Below are 12,325 nucleotides of genomic sequence, written 5' to 3'. Positions count from 1 at the left end.
ATAACTTAGCGTTAACACAATATGGAGGGAAGCTGTCGAGATAGTCATGTGCACAAATGATCATCGGAACGTTTCCTTAATGTCTTAATACTCAGTTACATTTAATTCCTGCTCAGGAAGAATCTTTCATCAGCAATCAGTATTATATTAATACATAAAATAGAATATCAACATACTTTCATGGAGATTAAAAATAAAAACTTTTTCCATCATAGAGATTATTTAGTCAACTCAGTATTCGGAGCTAGCTTCCTCTCCGGAGCTAATAACAGTTCAAGAATGAGACGTTAGCAATCCTCACAAACTGTTTACTTGTCTTAATCATGTTTATTTCTGATTTGCCTATTCAATCTGTATTTTGTGCTGGTTTTGGTAATGTTATTCCTTTTACACAGATTAAGTGCTCAAACATTCTTCGGGTGCCTTTTTGTAATGCGGGAAAATTACTCTGTTTTCTTTTTATCAACTAAAAAATACTTTCTGTTTGCACTGATACAGGTTAGCAAAGCCTTAACATTTACTTACTATGGCTGAAATTAAGATCTAAGATATTCGATCTCGATTCTTGACACTCTGTTTCCAAGTAGTATTACTCCTGAACTTAATACAGTCAGTCGTTTAAAACTACTCTATACTACACCTATATTATTTCCACTATATTTTATTCCTTAACAAATATCAAGATTCTTATTCCCAAGCTGAAGGTTAAGCCGGTCGCTTCTCATTTTCTCATATTGAATTGGTGGGTGCACAAAACCCCATTTCTATTGATCAAGCTTTGCCAATCTTGTGGCGTTCTGTTGATTAAATTGTCATCACCTGCATAGTTTAGTCTCGTTAAGTTTCTCTCGTTTCCAGTCCAAGCCTTCCTTTCCATTTCACCAACTTTTTTTTCTTCATAAGCGCCTTAAGAGCGGTACTTAAAGAGCCAAAGTGGGATGAAATTCTTTTGTAACACCCCACTTTTGAAAGCAAATTAGCTTGAGAAGTCTTTGTTGACATTAACTTTGCATTTACTCCGTTCAAGGATACTTTCGGCTAGGTTTACGTATTTAACAGCAATGCCATAATGACGGAATAACTCCCATGTTAACAGAACGCGAAACCGTGATCTACGCCTTCCTCAATTCCTGAAGAGCCTAGTTATTCGAGATGGGTGATTTCAGCAAGAGCCTGTTTCATTCGAGGAGGAAGGTAAGGAGAATGGTTTTTCGGGAATGGACTGTTCTTAAAGGGCAGGGGCAATACATAGAATGATAATTGTACAGAGTTTGATTGACAGGGTGAATAACTGTCGGGCTATATATAACTGGCAGGTGTTTTTGAGAAGTTTACTCTAGGGTAAGTAGTGGCTGTGCAGGGCTGTGACTTAAGTGGTTGTGGTGATCAAGAGTTAAGTGTTGGGTCAGTCTGAAGTGGCTAACGTGTGTCAGAGAGAAGAGAGGTGCAAGTATTAGTAATTTGTTTTCATATTTATTGCGACATTTGGTAGGATCATCGCCCAAGCAATCAGTTGCTTGGACTTTGGACTTTCCACTCAGAACAAGCATAATTTTACTGCTGAGATACACCTGGTAAATACTATTGTTTCGTTTATACACAGCAGACTTCAGAGGATTCTTTTAGCCGTCACGTTGCAATAATATCGCTAACTGGACCACGAAAAAGGAAGTAGATTTGGAAATTTAGAGCAAACCTCCAAGGAAACGAGACGATGGACTTGCAAACAAGTAGGTAGTCTGCTTGGGTCTCAGGCACTGGGCAGTGGCCAATCTTTTATTCAGAACTTTCTTTGTTAAGCGGATCCAGTTTTTCTCATTAATTGCCTACCTGTGGTTTCAGTGGTTCAAAATGTACCTGGAGAAGAAACAGTCTGAGCAAAAGGTAAAGCTTGCAGTGTTGGGGGCAATGATGATAATCATAACCTTAAATACTCGTTATCCTGGGAGGAGAATGGCGTATTAGTTGTCTACTAATCGAAATCTTTTGTATGGTATGTATCCATGCTCTATCTCTTTAATAGAAGTATTATTGTGATATCAGCTATTTCTTGTTTAAAAGAAATACAAGAAAAGGATGAAGCATTTCATAACACTGCCGAAGTTACTTCTTGAAGCAGCGCACGACGTGTTATGGAGGAATTAAGAATTATGTAAATTTTAGTATGCCACAGTAAATAAATTACAGTATCTCTGTAAAACATCTTGAATAGGCTTAAGCTTAAAGTATCATTAATCTACGGAGAGAGAGAGAGAGAGAGAGAGAGAGAGAGAGAGAGAGAGAGAGAGAGAGAGAGAGAGAGAGACTCCTTAGCCTACACAGATAATTTGACAAAATTATGAAAACAGATATATGTAGAAACAAAGAAAATAGCTCCAAAACTGAGAGGTAGGTGGGAGAATGATAATCAGTAATAGAACTGATACGAAGGCGGAAAAAATCAGTGTGACATATGTGCTTAACATGGCAGTATATGTCAATCATTTATGTGTTGTTTCTTCATTACTCTCAAGAGCCAGTGTGAAGTTAAGAAGTTAGACTTACGAGAACGCTGGCAGAAACCTCCGTTATAGATGACTGTTGCTCAGAACGTGATGCTTGTAATTTTAAGCAGAAAGCCGGTGTAATTTTGATTAGAAAGCCGGTGTCAGTACATGGGTATGGTATCGAGCTTCCTGTGAGGACAGAAGCTACAGAGATGTGATCCAAAAATACGACCTGTTGAAAGGCTGTCAACTGATTAGTATGCTAAAAAAAAAATAGGGTGCCATGAGTAATTCCAGGCATTATCGCCGTGATGGACTGCTGCAAAAAACTTAAGATGAGGGATACGGTAAGCATAAAGGATTTTGCTGAAAGTTTAATAGAAGACGAAATGAATACACAGGAATTACATGACGGAAGTCCCTAAGAGGCATATGTTAGAGGTGTTAGTTGTATTGGAGAAGAGTACTGTGAAAGGATACACACACACACGTTATATACATATATATATATTATATATATATATATATATATTATACTGTATCTGTATATATATATATATATATATATATATATATATATATATATATATATATATATATATATATATATATATATATATATATATATATATATATATATATATATATATATATACATATATATATATATATAAATATATATATATATATATATATATATATATATATATATATATATATATATATATATATATATATATATATATATATTATATATATATATATAAATATATATATATATATATATATATATATATATATATATATATATATATATATATATATATATATATATATATTTATATAATATATATATAAGGTATAATATTGTTTGTTTACATGCGAATATCTCTGACATGTTGGTAACACTGACATGTCAAACGAGAATCCGACACAGATGTCCGATATTCTTACTTATCAATTATGTGATAAGACTAATTATACTGAAATTGACAGAAGGACAATTTAAAATCATAAAAGATCTGTCTGTGATAGACACAGAATATATATCTTTCGCCAAAAGAAAATTTAGATGAAATATTTTGCTAGCAGACGAGGATGAGAGGCCGATGGAAAGATGGCCGACTCGATGACTGTGGTTAAATATGTGAAGTTAAAGCGTAGTGAAACGTGTGGGTTTGGATTTTCAATCCTCGGGGGAGCTGGATCAGAACTCCCACCCATCGTTTATGATATTATTGAAGGCTCGCCCGCAGCAAACTCTTGTCAGGTAACCCTAGACTCTTGTAATTAATCTGCCAAACTTTGCTTGTTGCAAAATTTTGGTGACATTTATTTGATTAAACTTCCCCTAGCCCTTAGTTAGGCCCGGTAAGGCTTTTAATGTACACTCTGTTAGTTATACCACAGGTAAACAAATAACTATTGCATATTCATTTGGAGTTAAGAGAATTGCGATATTAGGTCTGAAAGTCATGCGAACTGTAGGGTATTTTAGCCTATGCCCAGCCTAGGCTAAGTTGCGACTGGCATGACAGACTAGTCTAGGTTATAACTTTGTAGATGTGACTCTGGTGACTTGGATTTTCATTCCCGTTGAAAATTTTGGTTTAACTAGACTGTTACAACATTTACTAGGATAAATCTTGATTTAGGTGACCACTGTGGGAATCATTGGGGGTGGATGATGCGAATGAGTGAAAAGTAGATATAAAAATCTCACCTAAATTGATGTTCCAGGGCCACCTGATTCAGGAATGCCCTGGACCCCACCAGCCTAACCTGACTCAGTGTGTGGTTTTCCAAATTCCACTGGTTTCTCCTTGTCTGCTAGATAGGGCCAGTTGTAATAGGTTTTTTACCTGAACCGGTGCATTGATAGTGAAATTTTAATTTACCAGATACATAAAACTGAGGAAAAACCATACTCTGGAAAGCATGATTTCACTAAGGGACATATGCCATTTTTACCATGGGACATATGCCATTTTTAAGAGAAGCTGTGGATGATGTGTGTTTGGAATTGATAAGAACAATTACTGTAACCAGAAGTAAAGGTGGAGTAAGGATATTTTAATAAATGACCCTCCCTTCCCATAAATGATTGTGGTTTAAAAGGTATATATATGCCATGGATTTGACCTAAGTAAAGGACTTCTAGAACTACTGTACCGTTGAATAGTGTAGTACAATAAAAGGTAAGTTATCAAGTTGAATATTGTCTGTGAGCTTGTGTGAAAAGTAAAGGAAAAAAGTTGAAAGTTGAAAAGGGGAAAATGATAAAACTTGGAGGAAAAATCAACAATTGAAAATATGAAAAATGCACAATAATGGTGAGTGGATGTAGGGAGGATGGTGCATTGATACATGGTTATAAGGTACTGACAAAGATCACTGAGCTTTGGTGTGTTTTGTGGCCATTATGTAACAGAAATTGGATTGGATGTTTATTTTAGAGCTAGTGGTATCACACTGCATGTAATAAATGTATTGAAATGGCTGAAAGAGGATACACTGTATTTAGAAGTGACAATAGCATCCAGAATCAACCCCTTGAGTCTGGCTTTGCTCATGTGAGGCACTAAATAAGTTTTGAGCCAATACCTGGCTGATTTTGTTGAGAATTCCTATATTGCGCCATACAGTTTGGACAAATTTTGCGGGAAAAATGTTCAACTCACTTCAGTGGGCCATAAATGTCTTGACAACTTGCAACACAGTAACTCAGTACAGGATAGAGGGAAATCAGTGTGACTTGAGATTTCATGGGGGAATGTACTGAACTTCCCCATCCCAGGATGTATGTTTTTATATTTGCTCATAAATATACCTGTTAGTTTTAGTTCTTATCTTTTTTGATAGTATGTCAACTATAATTGTAATTTTGCAAACTAAAGTACAAAGATATATTAGAAGGAATATGTATACCTCACTAAAAGGTACTGCATCTCCCCATCTCATTATATCTTATAAATATTTTACTATAAATGTACAATACTCAGAATTTGTTACTGATTTTAGTTCTTATCTGCTATGATATTGTGGGGGCTGTAATTATAATTTTACAGAATAAAATAAAAAATTATTTGAAAAACTTGTATAACTTGGTAAAAATTAGCATATTCTTACGATTGTGTGGAAAAAGAGGCCCCCCCCGCACAGGGGTGGAAATATTCACTCTCAACTTCCTGTGGAAGCTACAGAAAATTTTGTATAATTTTTTTCTTATACCATGTGTGTTTGCATATCTTCTTTCCATTGATGGGTTTTTTCTTTAATTGGCCAACCTTAAAGTTTGCCTGGTCCAGGTGTGCTTAATACACTATATATTTTAGCCCGGAAAATATTATCTTTAGGTATATTGAATATAAGTAAATGGGTTGCAAGATCAACTTGGGGGGAAATTTATAGAGAAATTCATAGAGATGAATGAAAATAGGGAAACCATGATTAAACATTGGGAAATATAGTTCCAAAATTACAGGAGACTAGCTTTGCAGGCAAAATAAAGCAGAAAGAGAATTCATTTGTACTAAAATATGCTATCCAATAGTGAAAGCTATAGTACAATGGAAAAATGTTATAAGATCATGGAAAAATTAGTGAATAAACATTACAGATGATGGAAATGGAAATGGTAGTAATAGTAGTCGTAGTAGTGGTAGTAGGTGGGATTTGCCTTTGGAATGGCTCCCTTGCTCGTTTTATTCCTCCTTTGTTTGTGCTTTTTTAAGTTTTTTGTTTCTGTAAAGCCATAATTCTTTTGTAAATTCTTTCCTATTTTCAATTTCCTCCTTCACCAGGTTCATAAAGATCTTGATGGCATATATCTCAGAAGATGAAGATAAGGAAAATATAAAACTTGTATGAGAGACAATAATCCTTGGCTAAAATACCTTGTAAGATATAAAGTGACTTAAAAGGACCACAAAAAGGAAGGAAAAAAACAGCTTTACGTACCCAGTGTTGCCATAACTGATACAGTACTATGTAGTGCAATCCCCTTAATGCCAGAAATTTGGAAATACATGGGAGAAATGTACAGCACTTTAGAATTTATAGCTGTGCCTCTAGTGTGGGAAAGAAACAGGTTCAAGCATTGTAATTTCATGAGTCTAAATGTATACCTTGCCGAGATCCACTCATAGCAGGGCCCAAATCATGCCAGAAATACAAAGAAGAATTGAAAATAAAAAGTACAACTAACCGTGGAGAACAACTATCAGTTACAGCACAGTACAGCCTTTTGATCATTTACAAAATGATAAACAAAACTATTGAAATATGAAGACATAAAAATCTAATTGATGTAGTACAGAAAAAAGGTAGTAAAAGCCTAAATACACATAGGAGGATTGGACAGATATGGAATTAATGGAGCAAGATGCAACAAAGGCATTGGAAAAAGAACTACTGAATACACAGCAACCACACTAGTCATTAAGTTACTCCAAATTTAAGGTAACTATAACTGGCTAGTAAATGTGGCCTACCTTGTGGAATAAATAATAACTTTAAGGAGGACCCCCAAATATATATCTGGATAGTGATGATGAATTGGATCCCAGACAGCAGATATGTTAGGTCTAAGTCTTAAGTTTATTAGGCTAGCCTTAGCATAACTTAGTATATTGCAGGCTAATTAGCCTATGCTGGCCTATTGCTAGCCTAGTATATTGCAGGCTAATTAGCCTATGCTGGCCTATTGCTAGCCTATGTAATTTTTTTGTGAATCACATGTTTTTGTGCTGCTTGTGATTTGAGCCTTGTTGACCCAAACCTCAAATACTGAAAGCTGTGGGAACTGCAGTGGAAAATCACTTTTTTTTGTTACAGTAGTAAATAAAGAAGCCATGTGACTTGTAAGAAGGGTGGTGGGAGTAAACTTGGCACTGTATACTGAATGTAACAGATGGTGTCCTGAAATGATTAGAATTAGAAAAAATATGATACATAAGATATTTTCATGGCATGAAATGTATTATGAGAGCAGATGGGGAAAAATAAAATGGAGAGGTGTGTTGTTATAGATGGGCAGGCCCTAAAAGAAGTAAAGCTTTTCTGTTAACATAGGGACATGCTAGACTGCGGAACAGGAATTGAGAAGGCAGTAAGAACAAGAGTAGCTGTAGCATGGATGACAAGGAAATAGTTAGACTTCTGGTAAGTAAGAATGCCCCACTTGCAGAAGGACCTGTAGTTTATGCAGCAGCAACATTACTGTAGACAAGGAAAATTTTGAAAAGAATAGAATGTCAAGATTCATGGCCCTGGTATGTTGGAAGTTTCATATTAAGAATGAGTACATGGCTGAGAGATATGGTATCCAGATGCTGGGGAATAAAGTGTGAGGAGATGTCCTGAAAAGCAATTGGGCATAAAAGCAAATATGAAAGTAACAAAACATAAACCTGTAGGAAGTCCCAGGAAATCATGGAAAACTAGGGTAGATAAAGAGGCCTGATAGGAGTTCAAGAAGTAAGAGCACAGGGCAATGAAGAGAATAGTATTCATTTGTTCCGACAAGATATGCAAACCATTGGTCCTTTAAATTAGGAATTACTTTCAGCGAAGGAAATGGCTGTTGAACTTTCGAACAAGGTGGTTAGGCAGTTAACTACCGTCTGGGAGGTGGGAGTCCCGCCTGCCCAGATGTAAACATTCCAATTTGCTTTCAGCCGTCGTTGGGAGTAGACGTGTTTTCTTCGCTCTCTGCCCAGACTCCCGTTGAGGTGCTTTTTCCTGGTGGGATCTTTTTCTTGTTTTGTTGTGCCTTAGTCATGAAAGCTCTTTAAGCCCCATAAGCCTGCCTTCAGCCAGCGTGTGTGTCCTGGGGTTGGCAGTAAGAATGTAATAGCTTTCGCTCTGGTATTGAAATGGACCCGCACGCCCTTTGTGCTTCTTGCAGGGGGCATGTGTGTTCACATACTTCTCCTTGTGCTGAGTGTTGTTCCTGGTCGGCCAAGCAGTGGGTAAAGTTTGAGGGGAGGAGACAGTACTGAAGGAAGCCTGCCAAGGCACTGTCTTAGGGTTACACGCCCCCGATGACTCCCTTAGTAGCTAACCCGTCAGTATCGTTTCTCTCTCCGGGCAAACTTCCCTTTCTTGCTGCCTCTCCTTTGGGCGAGGACTCCCTTTCGTCTTCTTCAGTCGCTTCGTTGGGTGTTGAAGGCTGCGGGGGAGCGGACGATCAGGACATCCTCTCTGGGGCCTCTCCTCGCTCCAGGGGGAAACTTTTCCCCCCGGAGCGAGTGGAGTCTCCCTTTATTGACCCGACTTTGTCTTCAGGTACGATGGTAGAGACTTCTCTCGGGGAGCAGGCTCCAGACCTCACTTCTACATGGCTCCACCTGGGTCTGCCTGGTGTCCTGTCTCTGGAGGGTCTTCTGTCTCACCTGTCTGGTGCTCCAGTGGTGACCCACACTGTGGCCACAGCTACAACGCACACCATCACCATGACTGCCTTCGCTAAGATGCCGGTGACTGTCGCCTCTCACATGGGTACCCAGGTGACAGCCATGCCTGCTTCCAACGCTGTGCCGCTGCCGCCCGGCTTCCTGGCCCCGCTATCCTAGCCAGGACCCTCCGGTGACTTCAGTCGTGCCTTATCTCACAGTTTCTGCTCCTGCTCTTCCTGCTGTTGCTGACTTCCACATGTTCCCCACTCCGGTCCCGGCTCCTGGCTTACCTGGCTCTCGGCCTGGCATGGCTCCTAAACCTGCCCTGCCCATGCCTGGTGCTTCTGTTGCTGCTCCTGGTTTCCCTGGCTCCCAGGCTGCACTGGCTGCCCCCATCGCCTCTGGCTCTCTGGTTGACGTATCCACTTCCCGGGTTGTTCCCGCTACCCTGGCCTCCCGGGCTGCTCCTGCATCCTCTGCTGCTCCCTCCTGGATGGGAAACCTAACTGCCATCCTGAAGATGACAAAGAAGAGGTCTCTTAAGGTGTTGTCGTCTTCATCTTTATTGCCTTCATCTTCATTGTTGTCTGCTACCTCCTCCCCTTCTTCTTCTGAGGCACGTCGGTCGAAGAAGGCGGCGGCTGGCCCCCCCCCCTCAAGAAATCCCATCCTGGGACTTCTAAAGGGCTGCCTCCCTCCACAGGGGAGGCAGTGGGATCTCTCGTCGGCTCTTCCCAGACCTTGGGCCAGGTGCTCACTTGCAAGCTGCGCTGATCACCTGGGTCTCTGAGGAGACTCCGGTACCCCTAACCGGTACCGGTGAGACCTCGCTCTGCACTGATTCAGGCATAGGACGAGAGAAAGAGCCCAGACATGCAGGTGTCTCAGCTCTTCTTGTTAGCTCTTCCTCGAGTTCCAAGCAAGATTCCCAGGTTGGTACTTCACCCTCTTGAGTCCGAACACATGAGACAGAGAAGAGGTCCCCTGTACAGCCTTCTCGCTAGGTCCCAGCCTCGAAGAAGACTGGGGCTCATCAAGAGGACAGAGCATGTTTTCGCCAGCCAGCCACGTGCTCAATTCCGCCCAGTCCCCGGTCACGTTCATGTGGCCAGCCTGGCTCGGTGGAGTTGGGTGCTTGGCTCAGCTCAAGCGAACCGCAATGCTCTCCTCGGGTCAACACTTCACCGAGGCGAAAGCGTTCTCGACCTGAGTTGCCGTCATCACCGCTGGTTGGTGACTGCTTTCTGTCCGCTGCTCCTGCTGGTTCCGCCAGCAGGACCGGAGGGGTGCCTGATCCTCCTCGCCTGTTCCCTCAACCTCCTGGGCTTCCCCCACTAGGAGGTGCGAGTCAGACAGGAGGAACTCTGGTGAGTCATCTTCCTGGAGTTCGACTACAAAGGCCTACACTCCTGGCTTGGCCCTCGGATCGACCAGGTCATACGCCCGTATAGTGCAGGACTGATCCAAGGGGTCTGCCAAGATCCTCCCTCCTACTGGGAGAGTAGATCGGGAGGACCACACCCTGGAAGGACCCGAGGGTCCTCTTCCCCAGGACACGAACACCCACGAAATACAGAGGACTTTTGCAGAGGTCGTTGCGCTGATTCATCAGTACAAAAACCTTGGGGAAGAGACCACAGCCTCGTCTGTGGATTGTCCTTCGCGCCTGGGATCCTTCTGGGGTCTGAAAAAGGAACCCAAGGTTTCGGTGGGGCTACCATGGTCCACACTTGCCAAGGGGGTTCTCGATCAGCTGAATAATCTTGTGTCTGGACAAGATAATTCGTTTTGTACAAACCGCTTGGACAAGTTACTTCCCCCTGCCTCAACAGAAGTGATTCTACACACCCTCAGAAGGGGCATCGCCGCCTAAACAAGTTGACCTGGACCTGGTGTGTCTAGGCCCAGGTCTCTCGTTGCAGCAGCTTACTGCAGAAGGCATCTCCCTTTTGCAGCAAGAGGCAGCAACCCTGGAAGCCACCGCAATGGCGGCTCTCCAGGCAGTTTCCTGGTTGGATCTGTGGTCGTTCACAGTATCCAAAGTGGCTGCCTCCTCGGGTGCTATTGTGCTGGGGAGGACTCTGCTTTCAGGAGAATGTGCCAGTCTGGAGGTAGAGCCATTTCCTACCTTGCCCACCAGACGGCAAACCTGTGGGCCAATCTGGTTCTCAAGCGAAGAGACGCTGTTCTTTCTTGCTTCGCTAGGTCTGTAGGACCTGAGTCGGCAATGACCATACTGAACGGACCATTGCTGGGTTCTGCCTCTCTCTTCCCTAGGAGCTGGCAGATGCTGCAGTGGACAAATGTCAGGCCGATGACAGCGACCATCTCGTCCTTCAGGCAGTGGCTAAGACCTCCAGGTCTTTGCGTTCCACTGTGGCCAGGCCTTCGGACCAGGCTAGCACTTCCTTGGCCCCTAAGAAGTCCCAGACTTCAAAGGGATCCCGCCGAAATACCCAGCCTCCTTCTTCCGCCGGAAGGGGTGGGCAGTCGCTCCACTTTCAGCCCACTTTCCAGTCTGGTAAAGGGGGTGCCGAAGGTGGGGGGTTGCCTATGGAGCCATTGGACAACATGGCAACAATACGGAGCCGAGACCTGGGTAGTGGATGTCTTTCAGACACGTTATCTAATCCCCTTTGAGTCTCAGCCACCCCTCACCGTCTCTCAAGTCTGTCTCCGCAACTATGTTCCTGGATCATCGAAGGACATTGGACTAATGCAAGAAGTGCCAGCCATTCTGAGCAAGGGTGCTGTAGAAGTCGTGTTAGATTGGTCCCCAGGCTTTTACAGCCGGATCTTTCTTGTGGAGAAAGCCTCGGTGTGGTTGGAGACCAGTCATAGACCACTCCCCTGGACCATTTCGTTCGCCAGACTCGGTTCACGATGGAGATGGCGCGTTCCGTGCTCGCCTCCATCAGGGACTTGCTCTCGCAAGTACATTTGCTTTATTCTCAGGGAGACGTTCTTCCAATTCAGGGCACTCTGTTTTGGGCTCTCGACCGCTCCCCAGATGTTCACGAGTGTGTTCACCCTGGTGTCAGCTTGGGCCCATTCGCAAGGGATACGTCTGTTCAGGTATCTCGACAACTGGCTAGTCCTGGCAAGCTCCCGCTCGCAGTTGCTACAGAACAGTGATCAGCTCCTCAAGTTTTGCCACGATCTTAGGATCGTAGTAAATCACGAGAAGTTGGATCTCGCCCCCAAGCAGAGGATAAAGTACTCGGGCATGCTGATAGATACGGTAGCAGCAAGATTCTTCCCCTTGGACTCTCGTATCAGCAGGTTCAGGAAGGCAGCATAGCTGTTTCTGTCTCGACAGGAGCAGCCAGCTCAGCGGTGGCAAGTCGCCATTGGTCAGCTGTCATCACTGGAGAAGCTGGTCCCTCATGGGCATCTACACCTTTGGTCTCTGCAGTGGAGACTGAAGGAGTTCTGATCCCA

General features: G+C 42.5%; 1 protein-coding gene across 5 annotated transcripts in view; it reads left to right on the top strand.

Moving 5' to 3' along the window:
* The first annotated feature begins 961 nt into the window (after positions 1 to 961).
* Efa6 (Exchange factor for Arf 6) overlaps positions 962 to 12,325 on the top strand; it is a 190,523-nt gene continuing 179,159 nt past the window's right edge. The window contains exon 1 of one of the 5 annotated variants that reach the window (XM_067099180.1): positions 962 to 1,194. In XM_067099180.1, the coding sequence (XP_066955281.1) occupies positions 1,153 to 1,194 (42 nt within the window). In that variant the 5' untranslated portion in view covers positions 962 to 1,152. Of the gene's footprint in view, positions 1,195 to 3,393; positions 3,757 to 12,325 lie in introns of those variants that run through there. The other 4 variants (XM_067099194.1, XM_067099188.1, XM_067099170.1 and 1 more) reach the window with 4 other exon arrangements.

This window comes from Macrobrachium rosenbergii, chromosome 4 (assembly GCF_040412425.1).
Source record: "Macrobrachium rosenbergii isolate ZJJX-2024 chromosome 4, ASM4041242v1, whole genome shotgun sequence".
In the NCBI taxonomy this organism is placed as follows: domain Eukaryota; kingdom Metazoa; phylum Arthropoda; class Malacostraca; order Decapoda; family Palaemonidae; genus Macrobrachium; species Macrobrachium rosenbergii.
The sequence above is the reverse complement of the archived record's forward strand: the minus strand, read 5'-3'. Positions and strand labels throughout refer to the sequence as shown.